Raw genomic sequence first — 25,651 nt, 5'->3', positions numbered from 1 at the left:
CATTAGGCAGCAGTGCCACTTTGTACCCACATGTTGTAAGCAGGCACACTGTTTCTAAAGCACCATTGCACAGAAAGAAAGTGAGGGAAAACTGTTGCATAAATTCATGGGAAATTAGGAGATTCAATTGGAAATATATAATTAAAACAACTGAACAGCCTGTTTTGCCCTTGTTACTTGTTTTTATTTTACTGCATGCCCAAATAACCCTGCCATGAAAGGCAAGGATATCATTGCTTTGGCAGGGAGAGAATAGGAGGGGAAGAGAAAGGTCAACTTACAAAATCATACAGCTTCTCAATCCATCCTAAACCTTCCTTTTCCATTTTGTTGGAGTGACAAGTCTAAGACGATGAAAGATTGACAGTCTGCTGGTTACTGTGGATCACAACTTAATGCCAAAAATGCCAATCAATTTCCAGCAGTCCAAAAGTGTGGATCAAAAAATAAATAAAAAAGAAGACTTTGTGCTATAAAATACTGACTTTGTAAATGAAAAAAAATTTCTGAAAGGTAAATCTGGCAAGAGTATCCACTAGAAATATCGTTAGATATTTTTCAGGCATGAATGGGATGAAAGGAAATGTGCAGATGTGAAAAAAGACACTTTGCTTAAGCTCTGGGAAATCAAGCAAACAGAAGGGATACAAGACACAGATTAAACGGTATAAATGAACACAAAGGTCTGGGAGCAAAAACGTTATGTTTTTTCACAGCCTCATCCCTGCAGGTCTATAAAGGCCATGGCTCTCCCTTGAAGCTGGAATGGGAATAAACAGCCTCCTGGTGAAGTTCCCAGTGAAAGGAGCCAGCAGCAGCAAACTTGGCAAGCCAGTGCCTGCCAGCAATTCTCACACATAAGGAGAAGCAGCCTCTCTTCTCACCAGCTTCTCCTCAGTTTTGATGCTAAGTTTCTCCTTCCTTGGGATGCTGAAGGTTACAAAAGGCTCTCTTGTCCCCTAATGGGCTTCTGCACCATGCTCAAATCTTCCCACATCATCTTCTTCAGCCCACATTCCTCCACCATACCCCCATCACCTTACAAGATCACCAGACCAATATTGTGTGAACAGAGTACAGAGCGAAGAACTCAAAAATTCAAGTACTTCCACCTTTGCTCTGCCTGGATAACAACATTATTTTCAAGTCAATAACAACATTATTATCAAGTCTCATTGGTGAAAATTTAGATACAAAATTCAGTATTTCTTAATGCAGAACAATAATAAAAAAGTTTTCCTTTATTATGATTAAACTCATGAGCTGCAAAGGACTTATATTAAGCAAATATCATCAAAATGACAAAATGCAAGTTTTTGCTATCACTTCAGCCACAAACTATGTGCTGTATGGTAATCACAGAACTGCTGATGGCTGAGGCTGGAGGGCACTTCTGGAGATTGCCTAGTCCATCCTCCCTTCTCCAGAAGCACCACCTAAAGCAGATTGGTCAGGATCGTGCTCGCTTGGGTTTGAATACCTCCATGGATGGAGACTGCACAGTCTGCGGGGGTCACCCTCATAGTGAATTTTTTTTCTTCTGTTTAAATGGAAATTCCTGTCTTTCAGTTTGTGCCCTTTGTCTCCTGTTGTAGCAAATGTGTACCCCCAATAACATTCTGGCTCTGTCTTCCTCACTCCTCCCATCAGTTATTGATACACATTGCTAAGATCCCCCTGAGCCTTCTCTTCTCCAGGCTGAACAGTTCCAGCTCTCAGCCTTTCCTCATAAAAGACATACTCGAGGGCCTTCCTCATATCTGTGCCCTTTGCTGAACTCTGCCCAGTATGTTCATGTTTCCTTGTACTGGGAAACCCAGAATCAGACTCAGCACTTTGAGACTGAGAAAAAGGGAATGGATAATCTCCCTCAGCCTGCTGGTAACACTGCCCAGGATGGCACTGACCTTCTGTGCTGCCAGGGAACATCACTGACTTCTGTTCACCTTTTTGCCCATCAGGACTCTTGAGTAATAAAACCTCTGTATTGTGCCAACCCAGCTACCAAACCCATATGTTATTGTACTGTGTTAAGCCACGAGGAAAATTACATCGAAAATGAGCAACCAACAACTTAATACAAAGATATGATGCCAACTTCCTTGTCCTACAGGTGGTAGTAAGACTCCAGAAAATTCCTTTGGGAGTCAGTAAAATATAAGAAAGATATCAGGAAGATTTAAAATGTTATGTGTTGGATCATGTGTCCCAGGCTGGAAGCCAGTTGTGCCAGAGGAAAATTTATGAGGATTCAGATCTGCCACCTCCAATACACAAATTTTATTTCTATGAAGGGCAGTAGGCTTAGCTACCCCATGCCAGGAGGCACCACCTCTCCAAAAGGTCTTCAAGCTGCTGTGGCTCCTGGTTTGGCAAACCTGCCCTGTCCCTGAAACACAATCATTTGCAGTCTTTCTGCAGGCTATTTTGGCACCCACCCTGATAACGCAGCCTGAGCCTCTTCTGTTGCCCCTAACCCTGAATGACCCACTTTCACTTGTTGGGTAACCTCCAACCTACAGGCCCAGCCATCTTTCCTAGCTCTATGCCAGCTAGAGCTGTCCATGCTGAGGACCTGTCAGTTCTCAGGCTTCTTTCAGACAGAATCCAGCCCTCTGCCTGACAGATTTCTCACTGGAGGGGCAGTGCCATTCTGGGACTGGCAGCTCAACACGGCTGAGGAGCCTCTGTTCTCAGAGAGTTTCAAGGCATTGGCCAGGCAATGCCACAGCTGGCCTGACCACACCTGCTCCCTGCCCTGGCCCCTGCCCTGCTCACGCCAGGGGCCTCTCCAGTCCCTCTGAACCAGCACGGCCATGATACTGGTATCCCTGTGCACCTCCCCAGGTGCCAAGGGGTTCAGTGTCTGATTACAGCATTGAGCGCTGGTCTACTCTCAAGGCTCTATTTTTGCTCACTAGCAGATTACCCTCCTCTCACTGAGAGGGAAGCAGGATGAGGAGCTGATGAGAAGCAAGCAGCCCTCTCTGCTTCCTAGAAATAAAAACCATTGCAGCCTCCAAAGTGACGCACTTTGGGGCGGTTCTGCTTTGGCTTTCAATGCTGCAGTCTCATGTGGGTGCAGAACGCTGAGTAAGGGCTGCTTGCAGCATGGAATCAATTACAAGGGATCACATTCAGACCAAATTTTGCAGTGCTAGGGAAAACACAGAGTGAGAACAGTGTTCTTCAGCCAGACATCTATAACAGGATTCATTCTTGCCACCAATAACCATCAACTCCACTGCACAGTAACCACAAGGTCAGGACAGCCTGATGAACTGAAACTTCCCTTTCTGACCAGTCAAGGAGCACAGCAGGATGAAAATGTATCACAGCTGTGGACCTGGAATTTAAAAGGGATGAGTTTGCATGTAACTTTCTGCAGAAATACATATGCAAATGACCTTGCTGCTTTCCTGGGAAAAGCTGCCAAGCTGCCAGTGAGCAATGTCACACTAGCTCCAGCCTGGCATCCAACTCCATACAATTACTGTAATAACTCTAGTTAGGCAGGATTGCTGGAATAAGGACAAACAGATCAGTATCATGAAATCCCAGTACGAATAATTTGACTTGAAGTGATGTTGAGGTTATCTGGTTCACATTCCTAATTAGCATTTGCACTTTCCAACGGATCTCAACAATGCACTGTATAAATGTGTGGGCTGGCTCTAGCCTTGCATGCTGTAATGTATTTTGGCATGTGGCTGTACTAACCTCTTCCTTTTCCCCTCTTCCTTCTGGTGGGAAAGAATTAGCTATTTTTTTTTCCTTTCCAATGTTTCAAATTTTATTTGATGAAGAAGATTCCAATTGTGTGCATACCACTGATTTTATTTCATTTTCCGGTTACACTTTAAATTACTTTTTGCAATTTAATTTGGTTGATACTTTCATTTTCTACACTGCATAGACTGCATGGTAGTCTCCTATGTGCAAATACAAGTAAAACACCATATACTAAAATGTATATGGCAACAAATAAGAAGCATAAGCAAGGGAAGCTTCTCCATCCCCATGTTGCAGCTTCTGCAATTATTCTTGCAACACAAACAAGTGAAAATGATTAACTGGTTGTCAGGAAAACTTTGTACTCACCATAGAGAGCACTCTCTTAACAAAACTCCCTCAGCTGAGTCTCTGAGTCGCTGAATTCCAGCCTCCTGACAACACAATTTCTCATTCTTTCCTCATGAACTACCCCATTAATACAAAATATATGCCAAATCCCAGAATAAAAACCTCAATACTTCTGCAAATACTCATTACTTGCAAGCTAAAGTAACCAAGCCTGCAATATCACTTTTGTATGGAGAATCCCATTTCTGGGGGAAGGATATGAACATCAACATATGAAATAAATTAATATGCATAGGCAAGTATGTATATAATTTGATGCATACAATACTTGCATACAAACAGATGTGAATTTGTAAGTGGATGTTCATTGTAGCTCCAAATGTAGAGAAGCTTGTGGCCACATCATATTGCTTCTCCATGTACAGAAAGTCAATCAGAGATTCTAAACTCACACAGTTGTTCTGGTAAGGAGCACATTTTTATCTGTGAATGAAATAATAATCAACATACCATGACATTTCCCATGTTTTTCCTGAAAGGAGTTTGAGCTGTTCAAGAACCAAAGAGCTGAACTGAGAAATTCTAGGAGCTGATCATTGCACTTTAGGCCAGAAAATCTCCAAACATGGAAGACATGTTTTTTGAACATGTCTTGATTGAAGCCAGCAGAAGGAAATCGCTATTTTTCTCAAGGAAGATAAGTGGAAAAAGTCATTCCAAGAAAGTTTAACTCTATTTCACTTCTACATATTTGTAATTTGCATTTTCAAAGGATTTACTCTTTCCCTGTTTACACTTCTCCGCAGTTTCTCTCCACAGGGAAAAGAAGATGAAGCAGAAAGGTGACAGGAGTGAAAACAACCCCTGAATTTCTTCAAATCTCTCGTTTCTCAACTGAAGTTCACAGCAGGAAGCTAAGTAAGGAGAATCCAGAAAGAAAAACAGGATAGAGAATCTTTACTGGAGTCTTAACTGGCTGAAAATCAGTAAATTTTCCACTGGTTTACTGAAGTAAATATCACATGTGTAATGTGTAGGATAAAAGCATCTGGGAGCATGACATGACTTAACCACTGGAATTTAGGTCTCTAAATCCCCTGCTGTGCTTGCTGAAAATGGCACTGGCAACTCCAGAAGCATCAATACCAGTTAATTTATCTCAAAGTTCAATGTGTTGCGAGTCATGTTCTAGGCATTCCACAAAACATTTTCAAGTCTTTTCTCCTAGGGAAAAAAACCTTTGCCAAACTTATCAGTGCAACACTGTATGCCAAAGACAAAGGTAGGCTATACATCGACAAAGCAAACAAGAAATGCCCTACTCCCCTCTTCCACACAGCCCTTTAAAATAAAGGAAATTAACTCATATTGACTTTTTATTCCAACTACTTGGTTTCTTGCAGAAAAAAATCTGCTTATGCAAACCATTATAAACCAATGGCCTGGGTTGGAAGTCCCCTTAAAGATCATCTAGTTCCACCCCCCTGCCATAAACAGGGACACCTTCCACTAAACCAGATTGCTCGAAGTCCCATCCAGCCTGGCCTTGAACACTTCCAGGGATGGGGCATCCACAACTACTCTGGGCAACCAGTGTCTCAGCAACCTCACAGTAAAGGAAATTCCCAATATCCAATATTTAGATTGGATGCTGGGAATTTCCTCCCAACATCCAATCTAAATATTCCTTCTTTTAGTTTAAAACAGTTCGCCTTTGTCCTATCACTATCTGTCTGAGTAAAATGTCTCTTTCCCTCTTTTCTGTAAGCCCCCTTTAACTCCTGGAAGGCCACAATAATTTCCCTGGATTCTTTTCCAGGCCAAACAACCCCAACCCTCTCAGTCCTGTCTTTACAGGAGAGGCACTCCAGCCCTCTGAGAATCTTTGTTGCCCTCGCCTGGATGAGGAGGAGACACAAATGTTCAAAATATAACACACAGTCATTAATCATAAATGTTCCTAAATGAATCCCTAGATGGGCAGAACCTTCTCATCCAGTATGTAAGCAGTTGGTCACCAAGTGTAGGAGATATTGAACAAGAGATTTTTTCCAGCCTTTTAGGATGCAAAGGGAAAAAAGAGACACACTCCAAGAAAAGAAAATGGTCAAAGCAAAATACATTAATTTTTTGGTTCTCAAAAGTTTTCCATACTTCAGTGGTAAAATGTATTTGGAAATGTCCCAAGTCAAAACTCCAGATAATATCTACTTAATAAAATATTTAGCCAAAAGTGGGGGGAACTAAGAATTAGGCAATTTCAAAAAGATTTTTCTGAATAAAAGCTATATTAAAAAGACTTTTTTCCCCATTATGAAGCTACCTCATGTAGAGAAATGCTTTTCCTGAAAGCTGCATATCAATGTAAGCTCTCCAACTGTTCTATTTCTTTATTAACTTCTTTATGTGTGAACCTTCATAAAACATCCCAGTAGGTGACTGATATAGAGTAATAGTTTGAAATAAAACCTGCAATAATATTTTGCATATCTGCCTCTGCCTTTTAATTTAGAACACTATCTTATACTGCCTTGCACATATAAGTGATGGCACATAAGGAAACAGAGTGGATGAGAAGGTATTTTAACATACAGTGATGATTGATCACTGTCTTTTTTCCCCCATGATGGCAGTACTATAATTCAGCATCTTGTTGATATTTATTGTAATACACCATATTGAAATGTATTACCATTCCTGAAAATAACCTTTTCTGTCGACTGCTAACCAAGCATTTAGATCAACAGATAAATATGTAACACTGCCTATGCTACCGTTAGATACCTGCAGCAAATGTCAATGACATTGTATAATATGACATAGTTTTTATCAGGGGCAACCTTCTTTAATGCCATTTGAGCTGGCAATCCTAAACAGCCAGCACTAATCTAAAAAAACCCAGAGGACTGCTAAATCCCAGTAAGAAGATTGGTGACCTAGTCCCGATTCTGGCATCAAACCAAATTAGGGTTTTTGCCTTCTACCTCAGCAGCAGAGATCACACCAGCACTGGCACCACAAAATCTCTAAGTGTACTGATGGGTGCTCCACACAGTTTGCATCCTTGGGAAAACAGTGAGCACTCCTTTCACGACAATGCAACCGTGCTGGGGGCACTCAATAAAAAATAAACAGTCTGGAGCATGTTTTTGGATGTAGAAGTGTGAGAGCCATGTCTGCACGTGCACAATGGCTACAGAAATACCTGTCAAATGCGATGATTATCAAATGCATCCCAAGTGCATCAACAGACTGCATACTGTATAAACTGAGGTCTGCTACCAGCTTATGAGCACTACCCTCTGATAAAATGAATATAAAAACAGTGGACACAATTTCTCAATTAGAAGTTCTGTTCTCAGCACATTTATTAGCTTTACGTATTTGCTAAATCATGACATAAAATAATAAACAGTATTCCATTTATGAAGGCGTTTCAGCAGAGAAAGCAACCCCTCACTCAGCTTTCTTAAGAGCACAGATTGTTTGGGCTAGGATTTTAGCTAGACATGCAGCTGATCCATTGGTTTAATGCCTCCTGATTGCCCTACAGCCTCCTGCAAGACACTCTGCAGTAACTCAGGCAGGTCCCTTGGGATTCATGCAGCAGCTGAAGCTTTCCAGTAGTGGCTATAAATATTTTCCTTATTCTACCTATACTTGGATAAACTCAGCAAACACTCATCTCTCCTCATCTCACGTGCTAACTAACTGTGCACAAGCCTAGTACCTACAAATCAAGGGGAACCAATCTCTAACTGAGATATAAATAGTCCTTGGCATATATTGACAAAAAAAACCCCATAAACAGTTTGTTTATTTTCAGCTGAAAAAGCTCTACTGTCAACATAGTCCGATTTACAGAGTAATCTTGCCATATGAATTTAAAAGCCACAGAGCTCTCTCTGACCTACATTGCCAGCCTGGAGTGAAAAAAAAAAAATACACTGCAGAGAAAGATGCTCTTGAGGCAGAAGAGGGAGCAGGATGATCAGGCTTTTAGATTTGGGGTACCTTAGATGATATTGCACCATCAATGCTGGGGTTTTCATGAAAACTAACAAATCCTGTTCTCAAGCTACATCCAAGATTTATCCACTTCAGATCACAACCATTTCTGCCAGAGTGAGATAAACCATGAGAGACAGACCTTGCTGCCTATCAACACTTTGCTTTGCAAGCAGATACTTCACCACCCAGTCCTGTCTATGATATTCTGTTCACTGTATCAACAGACAAGGATGAGAAAACATAAAAGCAGAGCAATGTTGCACGTGGCTCAGTTGGAAAAAAAATAATCACCCGTATGAGGCATTATGATTTTCTTTGACATGGTAATATATTTAGAGGATGATAATAAAGTGAAGATTTACTTAGTTTGGATCTGGAAATGGCAACTATAAGTGTAAACGTGGGGACAGCACCTATAAATTGGAGCAACTAGAGTTGATGAATTTAGACAGCTCGGTTGGGACTGGAACAAGCAGCAGGCACTTCATTGACACAGAAACAGAGCAGGAAACATGACAAAATGCAGGGAGGCTTGGCAGGAGCGTGACTGGGCAGTGACATGAAAATCAGCAACTACTGTGTTGGTTGGGCATGAGGTTTTGTACAGAAAAACACATTGTACAGAAACAGCAGAAGGCTTTGAGTGTCCATTTGGAAAAGGGAAAAGACAAAGCCTGTCATCCGCTCTTTTTTATTTATATTCCAGCAGTCATTAAAAAATACAGGCAGAGGTTGGGTGCTGGCTGCACAAGGCACTCCAGTAAGAAGCTGGAGGCTCTCTGGGGCCAAGACCACCCCAAGCAATAAGCCTGGAGAAGACAGACATAAGGGTCTGATGCAGTCTTACCCTGGCGAGGCCATCAGCAAGGATGGGGCAAAGGACAGGACCCCTGGAGTCAACAGACATCTCTCAGTCTGGAGTGAAAGGCAGGTGGAAGATCATCCTCTCCTGGGGTCTTGCAAACAGATTAACCAGCAAGGAACCTTGCAGTACCTCAGTTTGAGTGTGCATGATCAAACCTAGTTTTTAAAAACTTTGCCAGATGGAGAACAAGCTCCTGTTGCCTGGCTTGTGTCCAGCTGGTTCTTTCCCCAAGGGGAGGGAACCAGAGGCACTATTTCAGTAGAAAGTTTTCAGCTAACCATTTATTCTCAAAATATATGCAGTTTCAGAGCAGCTGAAAGTATTTGTCAATGTAGGTGGACTGCTCACAATAGTTTTCAATGTTATGAAAAATGGCTGGCACCTCCAAGGTATCAAAAGTATTTTTGCCTGATAAACTCAACATTTCACTGCACAAATAAATTTCAGAAACTATTAGCAAAAGTCACTAGTTAAGAGGATTAGATGTAGAAAATGTAGGTCTGGAGAAAACGTGTATAATTTTTTTTCTTTTAAGCTTCTGGCATTTGATTGTGACCATGTCCTCTGCTGTGCCAAAATGTGCAATTTAAGGTCCCACCTTCTGTCCACTTGGTACATCTAAAGGAGTGACTTAGTTTTAATTTAATTTAATTGGTTCCTCATTCAGTCTCTAAAATACTTGCATATGAACTGGAGAAAATATCTGTCTAGTGGTTTAGGTGTCTGCCTGCCAAGGTTATAAGAGACCTTCCCCCTGAATACCACATATCCCAGATGTTCCCAGCCACAGGAAGTTGTGGGGGACCTCAGTCTGCCCTGGCAAGGCAGAAATTCTCCAGCCCCACTTCCTCTGCCTTGTGGAATTTTGAAAAGGCTTAGCTCAACCTGACTTGTTTTGATTTAGACTTCTTTAGCTTCAGTGAAATAAGAATAATAATCATAATCACTAAAAGAGAGTCCAAACATTTTTACTTTTGTTTGAATTACCAAACTCTTCTCAGCCTCACAGTTGATTATTGAGATCATTATGACATTGGAGCTGATTTCCAGATCATTATGCTTCTTGAATTGACAATTATTTTAACTCATAAAAAAAAGGCCTACAGTATTTGGAAAAAGCAAGTCAGAAGAACTGTTTATTAACTTTATTCAGCTGAAACATATTCAGGCAATACTCAGACTCCTACTGACATGTGTCAGGTAACATAGATCTTAAGTGAATCCCCTGGCTAATCTGAGTCAGCCCTAATTAGAGGGTCTGGGTACAGAAAACATGCTGTGTAACAGCGACGATGCCTCTCAACCCAGCCACTTTTACTGAAACATATCCCGGGGAAGAAACAAGACCCAAAACAAAGGTCTTCATATTAAATTAAGTGAAGTGTAAGCAATGAGTAGGTCAAAAGGAAAAGACTTATTAAAAAAACTCCTCTTGCATCCAATAATCAGTTCTGCATGTAAAGCCATTTGCAAGAGACTGTGTGGAATTCATTAAACAATTAAAATGTGCAGGGGGTAACCGAAACTGTATCCTTCAGAATGCAGAGTGCATCTTATTACAAGGTTTCCTGCCTGACCTTAAAACCTACCTCAAAACCAAGGAGAAATTTGATTTTATTAAACTCCCTGTGCAAAAGCGGCTGGCAGGTCCACACATGGAAATTCCCAGGGAAGGGTTTGCTGGGACTGTGTGGGGAGGGGACCACAGGGCCATGCAGTTCCCCTCTATCATATAGAAACACAGGAGGATTTTTCCTCCAGAGGGAGTCTTGCAGGTCAGGAAAAGCAGCACAGGCAGCCACTGCTCTCTTTCATTGCTGGCAGAGGTGGCAGCGCAGAAATAATTCTGCTTGTTCTCAACCCTTCAAGCCTGTCCTAAGACAATCTTCAATGACTTTATTTTTCAAGGAAGGATCATGTAGTCACACTTTTTAACAGGAAAATGAGAAATTATTGCAAGAAGCAATACTTCAACTATTAGAGAATCCATTTATTTCATGTCCATTTTGTCTTCAAAAAGGATTATCAGCCCATACTTGTGTAGGCAGAAAGGGACCAGTTCACTCCAGTCTGCTTTGGTCCATGTTACAAGTCCTGGTTTCAAATGTATGAAAAGAAAACTTCTTGCTATTTAAACTCAAGCATGCTACTCTGATGTCACCTGAGGATGTGGGGAAATCCATTAAGAAAGTGTGGTCTCCACCAGGGAGGAAGTCACCAGAAGGTGTACAAAGGTGTAAATAACAGTGGCTACAGCATGGGACACCGAACCACTGCCCAAGTTGCATGACTGAGAAAACTGGAGTTAAAAATACCCATATACAGTGTATTTTTACCAGTCCCTTCCCACCTCAGCTGACCCCCACTCACTCAGAAGTGGGGTTAACAGTAATACTTTTTGAGTTGTTGTTTCTCCATGTGTTGTGCAGCTTATCTGGATCCTACGTCAATTTGCCATTTGATGTAGGGCTGCAGAGATGCCACAGACAGGCTGCCATGGAAACATTTGTTTTCATTCACTGGTGGCCTGCATGATAAGAAAGTCTGAGTGGTACAGGAATGACGAAAGAGTATAAATTACCAATGGCCTCAGACAGCTGAGCCTTTCAAAATGAAATCTAATTATTTTACCATTTATTTAGACAGATTATGTTACAGCTTTCTGCCCTCACATTGTGAGTGACAGCATGTATATATTTAGAGCAGCAACAAAGACAAATTCCGACTTGTTTTAGGAAGACACTTTAAATTAGGCTATGTGTAATGGAGAGCATGACAGCTTGTTCCACTTGCATCTTTTAATTAAAATGCAGTGGTCTAGATAACAGAAAATTGAGATGGGGCAGATATGGACAAAAAGGGAAATAAATACTAGAAGAAACATATTGTACTACAGCATTTGAAAGCTCCTACTTAAAGCTGAAGAAACACAGAAATAAGTAATTTTTGCTTGTTTTCTTGAATCTTAGGAGAAACTTGAACTAGTGTGTTCATTGCCTTTTTTAGGTTATCTGAAATTAATTTGCAGTCTTGGATCTTGCTTTCTCCTTAGCTCTTCAAACTAATGAATGCAAAGCATAAGTCTAGCTTGCTTAAAAGAGACAATTTGAAATGCAGTTTTGGCCACAGCTCTGGCCTTGGACGCTTTGACAATCAACATTTCTGAGCATGATGCTGGTTGGGAGAGCACAATGAACAACCCAAGGAGAACCATTGCCAGCAGGGGTGAGCATCTGGTGGAAACCACCAGGCTTTGTCCCTTGAATGGGCTGCATCGACTCCTGTGATCTAACGCCCCTCAGAAATCCCCAGGTTCTTCATGACATGGGAGAAACAGACAGCTGCCCTGAGGCTGTTTGTCTTGGCAGACTGGGGACAATGTCAATGCACAAATACCTCTTTTCCAAAAGCCAACAGCTTTCCCTGGGGAGGGGAAGCACCATCAGGAGGCCATCCCACCTTGGAAAGGAAACCCTGCTCTGAAATACGGCTGCCACTACCATCTGCAGGCTTCTGACAAGAGCAGCACTGGGGGCACAGATGGTGACACTGGTGGTTTATGGTTTTGGAGGAGGATGAATGAACAGGTTGGGTTACCTCCTTAACCTGGTTTTGGCTTGTAATGTGTTACTGCATGAAAGACTTTCTGGGTCAGGACAGATAGAGCACACAGGCAGCAACACTGCAGGGCCTCAAGGGAAAGCTTTTACCTGGTATTTGCTTAAGATCCTTTCACCGAATGGAGACTACATTAGATGACCCCCTGTTAACCTCAGCTTTGAAGTTGGCTCCACTACACTTTCCCTCATACATCTCACACAACATGAAAAAACCCCCAGTGTCACAAATGCAAAGCCCTGAATGTGAGAGAGATTGAAAGATATAGCAGCAGACAGTGAAAATGTTCAGCATTAAAAATGGAATAAGAAAGAGGGGCTTCTGAAACAAAGGACAGCAAGGGCATAATGGATTAACCAAACTTGCCTCGGAAGTGTCTCAATCTGGGAGTACGTGCCCCGTCGGCTGCCAGGTCATTAGTGGGATGAACACATAATTGATAAGCTGCAGGTTGCGCTCTACTGGAGAGCAATAAGCTCCTTTAAATTACATTAATATTTAACATACATAAAAAGCATTTGTCATTTGCAAAGCACTTTATAGAGTAACTGATGGATTCTATAATGATCCCCAACTCCCAGACTAGGGAATGCAATTCTGGAGAGATAAATACCTGGCTTGCATCCAAATCAAGATTCACTGACAGAGCTATTATTCTAGCTCAAAATTAGGTTTCTAAGTTTCTGGTCCTTCCAGATTACATTGCTTTGAGCCTTCAGAAGGTAGAAGCATGATACACATGGAGCAGAAAGAAAGGAGCTGACAACACAGGGTGACATTTCTGACTCACATTTAAAAATTGTCACATCCCTATCTTGGGTCACTGTCACGCTGAAAGATGCAGTTATGTGGGTTGAACACAAGGAATGGAAGTATTAAATATCTGATTGCCATGTTGTCTGTCCCTCTTCCTTTTCTTTTAAAGAATTATCCTTGGGGAATTTACTGACCTCCATAATTTTTGGGTGCCTTACTATACTTTATATTTTATATAGATATGTAAGAAAGAACTGAGATTAGCTCACTTGCTTACAGCATGGTGATAATAACACCAAGGGAGTGGGTTCAATCCCTGTATTGGCCATTCGCTTAGGAGCTGGACTTAATGATCCTTTTGGGTTCCTTCCAACTCATAATATTCTGTGATTCTGTAAAACTTCATGTCTTTGTGTGCTGCTGACAGAGAATAACACACATATACACATACACACACACATATATATCAGTATGCATGTATGTAGGTATGTATGCTTGTGCATATATACATTTCCCCCCCATTTAAATTGATACAGTGAGTTCACTTGAAGGTGATCCTTAAAATATGATAGCTATGATAGCATTTTTTTGAAATGTGATGGATTGTTTCTCATGCTGCAGCACTGAGTTTCTGTTACTGACACAGAACTTTATTACCCAAAACTTCTGAAGAACTTCAGCTTCAGCCTCCTACACAACTTCCTGAGATGTCTCCTGAGACAGATCCTCAGCTTTCCTGCCCCACTAACTCCCTTTGTGAATACTTTTTTACTCCTTTGGAGAAAAAGCACAGTGAAAGTCACATCATTTGTCTTGGCTGCACTCAGCACCCTTTTGCTGTAGCTAAACTTTATGCATGTAGCAGGTGGACTTCCTTTGGATCTACCAAGAATTCCCATGGGCTAGGGTGGGCTGTGCCACAGAAGCACCTGTAGTTGTTTCATCAATACAGATGCAAAGTCTGAATCACACTGTTTCAGGCATATAAGGTGTATCACCACCCCAGCTGCACTCATTCCCTGAAATATTTGTTCCTCCTAACTAACTTTGTTTCAGTGTACCCCATGATCTACTCATCATCATAGCCTTACAGCTTCATCATTTGAAAAGGCATCCTTTTAGGAGCTCTCTCCTCATCAGTATTACATTCTGCCTGGGAAGCCTGATCATCTTAGAAGCAGATAAAATGATTACTGATGACAGTCAATACAACTTGAAAATATTTCAGCAATGTGAGTAGAAAAAAAAATCATACAAAACTTATATTGGACATTATTCAAGAGCTATTCAGAACTTGCAAAGCAGAAGGAGAAATTTGACAAGCAATAAAACAGGACAGCTTCCATATGCCAGCATTTTTATGCTTCAAGAGAACTCAAGTAGTGAAAGAGTGAAACTTCTTATAAAAAGTATTATTCACAGCATTTTTTTGCATAAGTGGAAATCTAACATAACAAATCTCCCTTTCTGCTCCATCTTAGATTCTGATAAAGCTCAGCCTGCTAGACAAGATTTCCATAGAAATCTTATTTGGTAAGATTTGCTTGATTGTATTCCAAAAAGTGACTCACATTTTACAAGCAAGTGTCAAAAGCTGAAATGAGTTGACTCTTTCCATCAAAGCCAGTATGAGTCATTCCTCCAGCTTAATGGCTCCCACACTATCCTTGAGTGACAAGACTGAGACTGCAGGTCAAGAAATGACCATTTAATAGTCACAAAGGATGCGTCCAGATCGCCAGTCCTAGGCTGAAGGAAACAACATGGGACTTGGCCAATGAAATTAAAAGATACTCAGCCACATGGACAGCTAATTTGCTGTAAGAGTAGTAAAATACCAGCTTCTGTTTGCAGCTCACTCCTAACATGACAACATTTGACCCAAACTGTAATGCCAGGGTTAACTAAAAACCAATAAGGTTTTTCCTCACCTGCCACTCTCCAAAGCCCTAAAATGAGAGCAGCTGAAGGACAAGGGGGCTGTGCACAACGTGACTGCAAAGATGCCAAAGATTTGGCTCCCAGTCAGGTACTCCTTTTCTCCATCCTTTTTCCTTCTCCATGCTCCTGTGGATTTCCCTTTCAAGCCTGCAGACTATTTAATCTCTGCCTTTATACTCTCCTGTTTGCCCCAGGTGGATTTTCTTCTCCATGGAATTCAGCAATTACCCAAAGTATGTCTGGCTTAGCCAGGCCCCCCAAGACTCATCCTTCCCCTGCAGCCACTGCTTGGTCAGGCTCAGCCTTGTCTTGTGCTCATGACCTTCTGACCTAAAACAGGACAGGCTGGACCACTGCCCAAAAATCACCTTGATGACAATGACTGACTGGAGAAAGGGTCCACCCTGAGATTCTGAATTTTCTCATGCTTACTCTGAGATGCTAAATGTGCTCACTTTTTGCTTTTCTGGGGCCTTCTGGAGTTGAAGGCATCCTCTTAGCAAGGGTCTGCCCACAGGCAAAGACTGGCTTTTAAGTGACAGCAAAGATCATCCTTCCCAAAAGTAGGTTCCTCTCAGAGTCCCAGCAAGGAAGGCAAGCTTCCTTACAGAAAAATCACAGCATCTTTTTGCCAGTAACATTCAAACACAGTTATGATTCACAGACATCATGGAAAAGCACACAAAACTCTCCATTCTCACTGCTATTTGCACTTGACATTTTCCCCACTTGCCCAGGGTGTCTCTCATGCCCACAGTAATCTCACAATAGTCAGAATTTCTGTATGGACAATGACTCAATGGAAGACTCAACTCAGTGAAGTACCAAGGAAAAGAAAAGCCCAGTGAGATCAAAACTCTTATTTGTTTATGGGCTTTGTTGCCCATACTTTGTTTTCCACATTCTGCTGTGGCTTTTACAACAGAAAATTATTCCACAGTCTCTGGCTGTTTCAGGGAGTGCTCAGAATCCCCCACCTAGCTCAAATCTGTGCACCATCTTCAACAACCTCCAGAGAAAACAATGAAAGTCTCTCTGTGCTTGGCACTGGTGAAATATCATGCCATTCATCCTTTTTCTTAAATTAGAAATACCATGTTCACCATTTATCTCCTGACAGGATGAAAAAAAAAAAAGATGACAAAAAGTCATTTACCTCTACTTCACAGGCATACTCCGATCCATCCAGGAGCGTCACTTTGCATTGCATATTTTTCGGTTTCTTGACGATCTTTAGAGGAGACTTGGAAAGTTTGCTAGATGAAGATTTTTGAGAGAGCTTGTCGTCCTCTAGCTGCTGATATTCCAACTGTTTTGCACTCGCAGCAGCAAACTCCTGTTCTTTCTCTGTAGCCTATAAAGAGAAAAGAAAGATGGTTTTTGAAATAAGATAAACCAATCATGCCCTCCAATTCACTGTACATGCCGCACCCAAGCATTCAAATGAGCCTTTTTTGGGGGCTTGGACAAGAAAGCCATGATGTGGGACAGAGTCTTTACTGAAAAGATTTCCCATATTCCTTCCTGCCCTCCCTTCTCCCTCCAAAATGTACAGAATACCCATGAAGGAGGGGCATTCATGAAAATATTTTAAGGCTTCTGCTTTTCCCACAGGTACAAAATCCCACTTCCTGCACTTGTTTTTTGGCATTTTGGAAGCTCTGAGTAATCAGAAATTTTTGTTGATGAACAGATACTCCTACACCTTCTTGATAATACTTTGAAGTCCTGTACCTGTTAAATAATACGATGTTTCCATGGTGTCATATGAATAGAAAAACACCATCAAGTTTGCACTAATTCTGCTGTCAGTGGGAAAACAGTCCCTGAATGAGAGCATGGATCCCCCCTGAACAGTGTGAATTCATAAGGGGATGCTGACATCCCTGGGAGAGTGAAAGGCTCCTCAAGAACCCAAGCAAAGGGTTAAGAAAACATGACAGAAGTGAGTGGCCAAACAACTTTAATGTGCAGCCAGCTGGCTAAACATACAGGATGAGAGGATGAGTTTTGCTCTCTGCTGATGCCCAGTAAGTCTCCCAAAGCTGGAGAGAAGGAGGTGCTATTTGGAAGAGGGGCAAGAAGTAAACGACCCTGGCTGCTTTTGCTCAGGTTTATCTGAGGGTCAGGCCATTAGAATTTCCCGTGATGTAGCTCAGTCCCCAGTCCTCTCCACAGCTCTAGATGAAAGTCAGAACAGCTCTACAGCATTTCACCCTTCCTAGCAACAGCACTGTGCTGCAGTCATTACCCTTCTCATCAATTATATCCCTGATAGACTCCAAACAAAACCTCAACAGGAGTGCAGTAATACCTCAGCTAAAGCTCAAGTTAAATAAAAACATCCTTCTGTTATCTCACTACAAGGCAAAAAAACCCCAACCTGCTCTGGCTCTGAATTATTTCAGTGTAATAAGCAACAAGCATTAGTGGAAATATATTGTAAATTAATCCTGCAAGTCTGTTTCCATTCATTGTATATAATAAAACTTCATGAGAATGGAGCAAATCCATCCAAAGGCTTTAAGTTGCTTTGAGACCAGAACAATGTTGCATCATATAACCTGAAACAACATTGTATCTCTAATCACAGGGTACTGTCCCTGAGTGATTTCATAGAAAAAAGCTTTAAGTCTCTCCTCTGCCTTCTGACAGTGGGGGAAAGGACAATTTGGAGCTGGCTGTGATCCCTACAGTGTTAGCTGCCACCAAAGCCCACAAATTACAAAGAGGTATGACAAGACCTCACAGTCCTCCTCTCCCTGCAAGCAGGACACAGCAATGGCCTCCTGGTCATTTCTGGATGGGAAACTGGAAAAGAGGGGGCTTAAAAGATAAAAAGGCAAGAGTTGCTTTCAAAATCTACTGCATCTCCTGGGCCATGAATGTTCTTCCTCAGGAGCAGCCTAGCACCAGCCATCTCTTCCCCCATCTGGCTCCAGCACAAGAGGAATTTCTCCTCCCAGCAGCTGGACACCACCTCTGTACCTGGATGTCAAAGTCCTCACATACTTTGAAAACTGGTGGGAGATGAAGGCACAGTGTAGGCAAGTGGATCAGCTGTTTGCTGAGCATTTAACACTCACAGCAGCTGTGCTGAAGAGGGAGAGACCCCCTGGGATCACAGCAAGGCTTGAGGCCAGCGAGCCTTCTACCACATCTGCAGCCAGCTGGCAATTGGTCCAGCCTTGTGCAAGGAGAAATAAACAACACTGAAGATGCCTCCTGCTTGGGCCCCTGGGCAAAACTGCACTGCTGCTGGTGGGAAGAGGGGCTGTGATGATTTCTGTATGTTTTGTCAAAAGAAATCTGCCAGGAAAGGCGCACATGCATATATGTTGGTAAAAAAAAATAATTCCAGTGATGGGGAAAAAGAAACTGTCTTACCCAGTGGCTTATTACATTTCTCATGTGAGGGTTAGCCCTGCACTCCAACAAAAAACAACCAACAAAACACCCCAGCATGGAACTAATCTCTTTCAAGAAAACAGAAAAGCTGCTTGAGAAAAAAATACACAAGGACACCCCTCATCCATTTAAACCTTAGAACCATACTCAGCCTGCAAGCAATTTATGTGAAACCCAATGGACTAGTCATTATTTTCCTTCATAAAGACAGTCAGTAGATCAGGACTACTGCAGAGTTTTCCTTATTTATAAATATTAAAAAATATTACTGAGGTTATTTTGTTTGTTAAGGTTCCCATCTACACTAAGATCAGGGGAATGTGTCTAGGTTAAAATCATACAAAAGGTTTTCCTCTCATTTTTCTGGAGAACAAAACATGCCAAGAACTATTAGAGAAAATTCCCCCAAACTATGCTGACATGTTCAGGCATTGAGGTACTTTCAGACTGTATTAAGTCTCTTCTTCCTAAAGAAACCTGACATCCTGGAATCCAGGAAAAAAAAATGGCCAGTGAAAGACTCATGTACACAGTGAATTATTTTTCACTCTGCAAGCATGGATTCATTTTCTCCTAAATTCTTCTCCAAAGTATTTCTGCACTGCTTTTTTGTTTGTTTGTTTGGGGGTTTTTTGGGTTTTTGTTTTTTTTTTTTTTTTTTTTTTTTTAGTTTCTGTGTCCTGTTTTTGCAGTATTTTTAAAGTACTATGGACGAAAATCTAAAGCAGCACAAGTTGCTTCAGGGTTTGCATTTTTTGAGCATAATCTCTCTCATGTATGACACACTATGTTCAAGCCCTTCTAAATCTGGACCTCCTCTCAAAGGATGCCTCTGGAATCAGGGGATTCAGCAATAAAGATCTTGGATCTTTAGCTCTGCAGCTTCTCACTGGGGTATGAAGTGATGTTGCAACACTTGCAAAACACATGAATCCCATCTACTTATGGTAGTTACTCAGAAACTTCGGTGCCTGACCTCATGTAATGCCACCTTTTCTTTGTCAGAAACAGGAAGGCAGGCAGAAAGTGAGGTTGCATTATTACACCTGATAGGAAGGACTCATTTTTCTAATACCTGCTAATCTCAATATGAAAAGATTATTCACCTACATTAAAATGTTGGGGGGTTTTATGGGCACAGGATGACAAAGAAAAGTTACTGTCATGGATCGGTAACTTAAATCTTCCTTCCCAAGGTTCTCTCATACAAGTAAGAGCAAAAATACACTCTATCACTGTGATTACGGACAGCAAGAGGGAGAATAAGATCCTTCAGTTTTTGGCTTTTTAATGACACTATTGCAAACAGCTTTGTCTCTTAGTGCTGCATTTAAATGTTGCTTTCCTGAGATGCAGACACTTAATGCACTATGAAATACACTGGGCTGATCAGTGCAGTTGGATTTGGCAGTCTGCTTACAGCATGGACATTTGGATTCAGTCTGATAATCTCAGCAGGAAGGTGTCACATATCCCTTTCACTAACCCAGTTCTTCTATCTTGCCTTCTACAGAAAGCAGCTCACTGGTGATCTTTGGGAAACAAGGGGATCATGCAGCACATGAGAGCACCCCACACCTCTAAACAGACGTGGACAGGCTTGGTGTCTAAATTAGTTTGGGCTTTTTATTGTGTGCGTGGGTTATTTTGGAGTTGGGCTTATTTTGTTGTTTGGAGGTTTTTTCTTGCTGTTGCTGTTGTTTATTTGTTTTACATTTTTAATGTGAAAAGAAACTTGAAGTGGAAAGATTACTGAAGATGTCTGGAAAAACATCCATATAAATAATAATACTTATGCCAAAGACTGATAGAATTACACTTTTAATCAATGACCAGTTTATTCAACACCTACCTCTTTTGGAGAAGCTTTGCTTCTTTTCCCCAAACTAATCTCAGGAAACTTCTGATCTATTTGAGAGATAAAAATTGCTTTGCCAGCACTGTCTACCCCAACCAGGTAAAAGAACAGGAGCCCACTTCAAACAGCCAGATTTTTTAAAAGGATGGAGAAGAGGAGGAGCTAGACTGGCTTATTCCACTCTCCAAAGGTAAATGTAATCAGATGAGGGTCATAACCCTACAAAGCTAAAGGAAGAGATTTGCAGGTACCTCATTAATTGTGTGTCACTTACCCATGAAGAAAAATGCCTGTTAATCCTATTGACTGGAAATTATTAATGGAAAGAAGAAAGCAGCTTCTGGAAATTTAATAAGTGCAACAATGAACTAAATGGAAAAGTACGCAATAGCTCTTCTGAAACCTATTACATGAATAGCTCAAGTAATTATAATGCAGTCATTTCAGACCCACGAGAAACTTAAGGGACCACAGCTTCTTCATGGCTCACCCATCAGACAAGCAAGCATGAAATCAGTGTTCAGCAGGTGTCAAAAGAAATGAACTCTGAAAACATTTTCAGCATCATAAAAACTGACACTGTTTGCTATCTAATGCAAACGCAAGGTCAAAGATGTTTCCTGCTTAGTTAATGAGACTACCCTCCTGTTTAAGCACTGGGGGCAGAAATAGCTGCTGTGAATTTGAAAACATTCTGCGTGACAACCGTTTCCCTTTAAATGCGCAAGACCAACCAGCCCAGACCTACAGCATCGCATCAAACGCCCTTCCACGCGTATCTGAACGTGCATTTGCGCTCCACATGTGCCAGGCTGGTTATCTCCTGGGAGCAGTAGGTGGGCACTCAGCCAGTTGCGTGCAGCGAGGGTGTGTACGTGGCTGCCTTACCTGCTCCTTTCTGACGGGCGTGCTGTGCGCTGCCACGGCCGAGAACTGCTCGAGCGCGGTCTGCTGCTCCTCACTCGGCTGCTGCGGCGGCTGCTGAGGCTGCTGTGGCTGCTGCTCCTGAGGCTGGGTCTCTGCCGCCCCTTCCTGAGCAGGGCTCTCCTCCTGATCCTGCTCTTTATCCTTGGACTCGGAGTCTGATCCCGATTCTGTAGTCATGGTTGGTTATTCTGCAAGACAGGGTGAGCACTACTGAGTACAATCTCATGGACGTGAAAGATCTAATGGTTTTATTCTCAATATCCTCAGCCTTTAAAACTTAAGCTCCTATCACACTGGCCCAACCAGGATCCCTAGGAAAGCTTACCTGGTGCAAAATACCAGCTAAGTGTATTGCATCCATACTCTAGGGAAAAATATGTTGCTAAAAAATCTTATTCTACATAGTAATAGACAGACATCATAGGGCTTTTGTGCCAGTTAAATAGAGAATACATGGTTCATAATTCACAGAAATAGAGCAACACATTGGGCCTTAAATCTAACAAAATCCAGTGGAGTTTGGGTTTCTAAACCATGTGGAAACTTGAAAAATTAAATATTTTGTCCTTTACATTGAAAACAACAGGACAAGCTCGTCAACATCTGTACCCCCTTTTAGAAATGTACTCAAGTACTTTTGATGCTTCCAAGCAATATATTAATGGTTGAACTAGATGATCTTAGAGGTCTTTTCCAACCTAAATGATTTTATGATTCTATACGTACTAGAAACATCTGAAATGGGTCCACCAACAACAGTGCAAACATACATTTGCCCTTAAACCCAATTCTGTCCTCCCCACTTGAGTTCATCTACATTTCTGTCATTTCTCTCTAAGTGCTAGAGCATCTAAAAGTAAACATAGACTTCCATTAAGTCATTCTAAATGCTAGATTTCAAATAAAGGGAATACAACTTTCCCTGAATGTGAAAAGTCTATGTTTGTACTTAACTTTGTCCAGTACTAAATCAAAATGAAAATATTAGCAACACTAAATCAAAATTTTAGCTACTTTAATTAAATAGTTTTGTTGCAAATATGTGGCTGGCACCCAATTCTCAAATATTCACAAACTCAAACTTTAAAAAAAAATGCTGTGATTTTTTATCCAAACAAGGATTTGAAAAAGCAGACTGTGTCAGTTCAGCAAAGGGAGTGTGCTTTGATGTTTGTTATTCATATGCTCTCAGACCTCACAAACTTATCCTTGAATAGTTTGCTACTAAGCAACTTGAAGGCAAACCAGTCTGCTGCTATCTATTTCTGTTAGTCATCAGGACATGATTTCTTTAACCTGGTAGCCATGGCTACTGTGCAATTACAGGTGATTCCACAAAACATACATCTGCTAATTCACCTGCTAGAAAGTCACTGTGAACTCCTAGCATACACTACAATGCTTACTAGTAGAAGAAAGTTTATTATAGAACATAATGGAAGTACAAACGTTTCTCTTTTTCTTCATTTAAATGTTTGATAAGCTAAATTGGTTGGCAGAAAATGTTATAAATGAGGCCAATAACTATTTTCCAACCCACTTGTGTATTCTGCACTTTCAAGGCTAAGCTCTCCAGTGAATACATGTCTCTGCAGAGCAGAGCAAGTCACAGCATCCAGACTGTGCTCAGCTCCTGCACTGTGTGTGAGCAGGGGGGTGCCTGCTCCCACCCCTGCCAGCCAAAACAGCGCGAGAGAGAAGCAGAACTAGAAAGCACACAAGGCAGATTTATGCTTCAGGCCACATTTTCAAGGTACTAACATGTGACACACTTGTTTAGAAACACATCATAAATTTCCACACTCATATGGGCACAACTGTATAAAAAACCACTTTTTGAAATGTGTTATTTAACAAATTGTCCTTAGCATCTACAAAAAGCAATTATTAACATGGGTCTTAAAATGTGTCAGTGAGAAAGGTGTTCATTTAATCAAACTCCAGCTGACCATATCTGAGATGGTCACTTTAAATGCAGAGCAGAAAAACAGACGTTTCGGAGAGGGATTCATCTGACCTATTTTAAATTCCTGCTTTAAGCTGTGATAAATCACATACTAGAGCGACTTCAATTTGCTACGAAGGAAGCCTAAACAAGTTCCTCCGATGCAGATCACTCAAACCCATCCTCCATATTCAATTCTCCTAAGCCATTCTTTTTTGTATGCTTTAAACATTAAATTGAACAACAGTGTTAATCTCTGAGAGTTTTTCTTTACCCATCTGTCAAATCAACATGGAATAAAGTATTTTTCATCTGACACTCATTATATATGCCTTGCTTTAAAAGCACCCAGGTCTCCACAAATGTTTCAAGTTTGCCGCCGCCCACCCCACCGTCTTTTGTACAAGTGCTTGAGGACATGAAATGCAAATTAATCACACAACTATTGCAGTAAACTCAAACTATGTGTTCAGTTTTCTTCTCCATAAATCATGAATTAGGAAGTTACCAAAACCTAACTTAGAGCTACAAGAATCATTGCTCAAACAATATGAAAGAGCGCCTATGACCAATACAAAGAGTAAGCACAAAATAAGTTGTAATACTTTTTCCCTCCTCTTGATATTACTTAGAGCAGTGCAAATAAACAGCAACCATCCTACTTGATATATGATACATACTTCTCTTTAGAAAGAGGTATTACTCTCTATAGGATCAGACTGCCAGCCAATACTAACCAAAAGTCTGACTTTCAGCTGCCACCACCACGCCTCTGAAAGCTCATTTTTGCACCTGTGTAGCTTCTTGCCTAATGAACATTTGTATCCAGCCTGTTTGCAAGCATGGAAACAGACATTTAAAATAACCCCATAAACCAAAACTCCGCATGGGATGAGATGTAAACAAGTTTTACTGTTCCTACCAGTTATAATTTTGAATCTCAGGGAACAACAAATGAGGTTCTTATATCCTTCTGGGACATTCCTGCATGAAGCATAGCCTTACAATAGTGAGTTACTCTCTAGGAGTCACTGGTTTTCTCTCCAGTTCCATGAGTTCTTGCTGGCTTTAAGAGTGCTTTATTAGAAAACTTTGTGTGCTTTATCAAATCTTTCAGCGTAAGAGATTTCCTGGATCCAATATTACTATCATTAGTCAGACACCAGATGGATTTAATTAACCCAGGGCTGCCCATTTCCAAATGTCTTTATTTCCCCATGCATGCAGCACGTTTAATAACAAATACTGAGAACAAAATACTGTTCTTCCCACACTGTTCTCTTACAGGTGTAAATAGAAGCAAAGCAAACACATTGCAAATCCCATTTCTTACAAACTCCTCAGATGAGAGTATTGTTAAGATTTATCTCCTTCCATCTAGTGCGGGTTGGAAATACTAAATTACAAGGCAGGAAACAACATTCCTCTCTCAGTGCAAACCAATAAGTTGTTTTGCCTTCCTCAGCAAACAGCTGCTTATCCACATGAACTCTGACAGCATTTCATTTATTATAAGTAGCACAACAATCCTCCTAGGAAGAGGTAATTTCACTTATTGAAAGAAATAACAGTAATCTTAAGAAATTTACCAACATAAATATTACTCTGCCTTTGTTTGTATGCAGCAAACCTGACAGAATAGCTGGTAGTGCGTAAACCTTTATCAAGCACCCAGCTGACTGGGAATTTCTTTTTCTTATTTGATTATTTACTATAACTGGCTATGTACCAAAACCATGACTTCCAATGTGAATTTCAGCACAGGAAGAAAGAAAACACTCAAGTTCCTTAATCTTTTTCTGTTGCCAGCACAGCCTCTGTATCAAATTCCCCTTTCCAGCAAACAGAAAACAAGGCAGTGAAGAGAAATTGGGAGCACTACCTTATACAAATGAGGTAATACTATGCAAGCCAGATGTGCTCTTGGATAGCTACACTTTGGCTTACAACCCAGTATTCAAAGATTCCAAAAGATTAGCTGAGTCCAAACTTAACACAGATGCTGCTATAATGAGATAGTCCAAGGCAAAAGTACATTTGGCTGCAGAATGAAAATAAGAATGAAAATTAAGTCTTTTGATTAAAGGGAGGGGCAGGGGGGAGAGCCCAAAACTAGCTTATTTTAATTGACTACTAAAATTAGAAGCTAAAATTGCATGTACTGTCAGCAGTGCAAAATAAAAATATCAGTAAAATATTAAAATGTCAGTATTTTAGTGCTGCTGACAACAGGTAAGAG

The 25,651-nt window shown here is 41.1% G+C and overlaps 1 protein-coding gene across 23 annotated transcripts in view; it reads right to left on the bottom strand.

Moving 5' to 3' along the window:
* The window catches only part of EPB41L3 (erythrocyte membrane protein band 4.1 like 3), a 96,680-nt gene that overhangs the window by 44,667 nt on the left and 26,362 nt on the right, over positions 1-25,651 (bottom strand). For all 23 annotated transcript variants that reach the window (XM_064705884.1, XM_064705893.1, XM_064705891.1 and 20 more), the window contains exons 2-3: positions 21,429-21,655; positions 16,431-16,628 (exon numbers count right to left, since the gene is read on the bottom strand). In XM_064705884.1, the coding sequence (XP_064561954.1) occupies positions 16,431-16,628; positions 21,429-21,644 (414 nt within the window). In that variant the 5' untranslated portion in view covers positions 21,645-21,655. The remainder of the gene's footprint in view (positions 1-16,430; positions 16,629-21,428; positions 21,656-25,651) is intronic.

This window comes from Zonotrichia leucophrys, chromosome 2, assembly GCF_028769735.1.
Source record: "Zonotrichia leucophrys gambelii isolate GWCS_2022_RI chromosome 2, RI_Zleu_2.0, whole genome shotgun sequence".
NCBI lineage: Eukaryota > Metazoa > Chordata > Aves > Passeriformes > Passerellidae > Zonotrichia > Zonotrichia leucophrys.
This window is presented reverse-complemented; position numbering and strand designations above follow the sequence as displayed.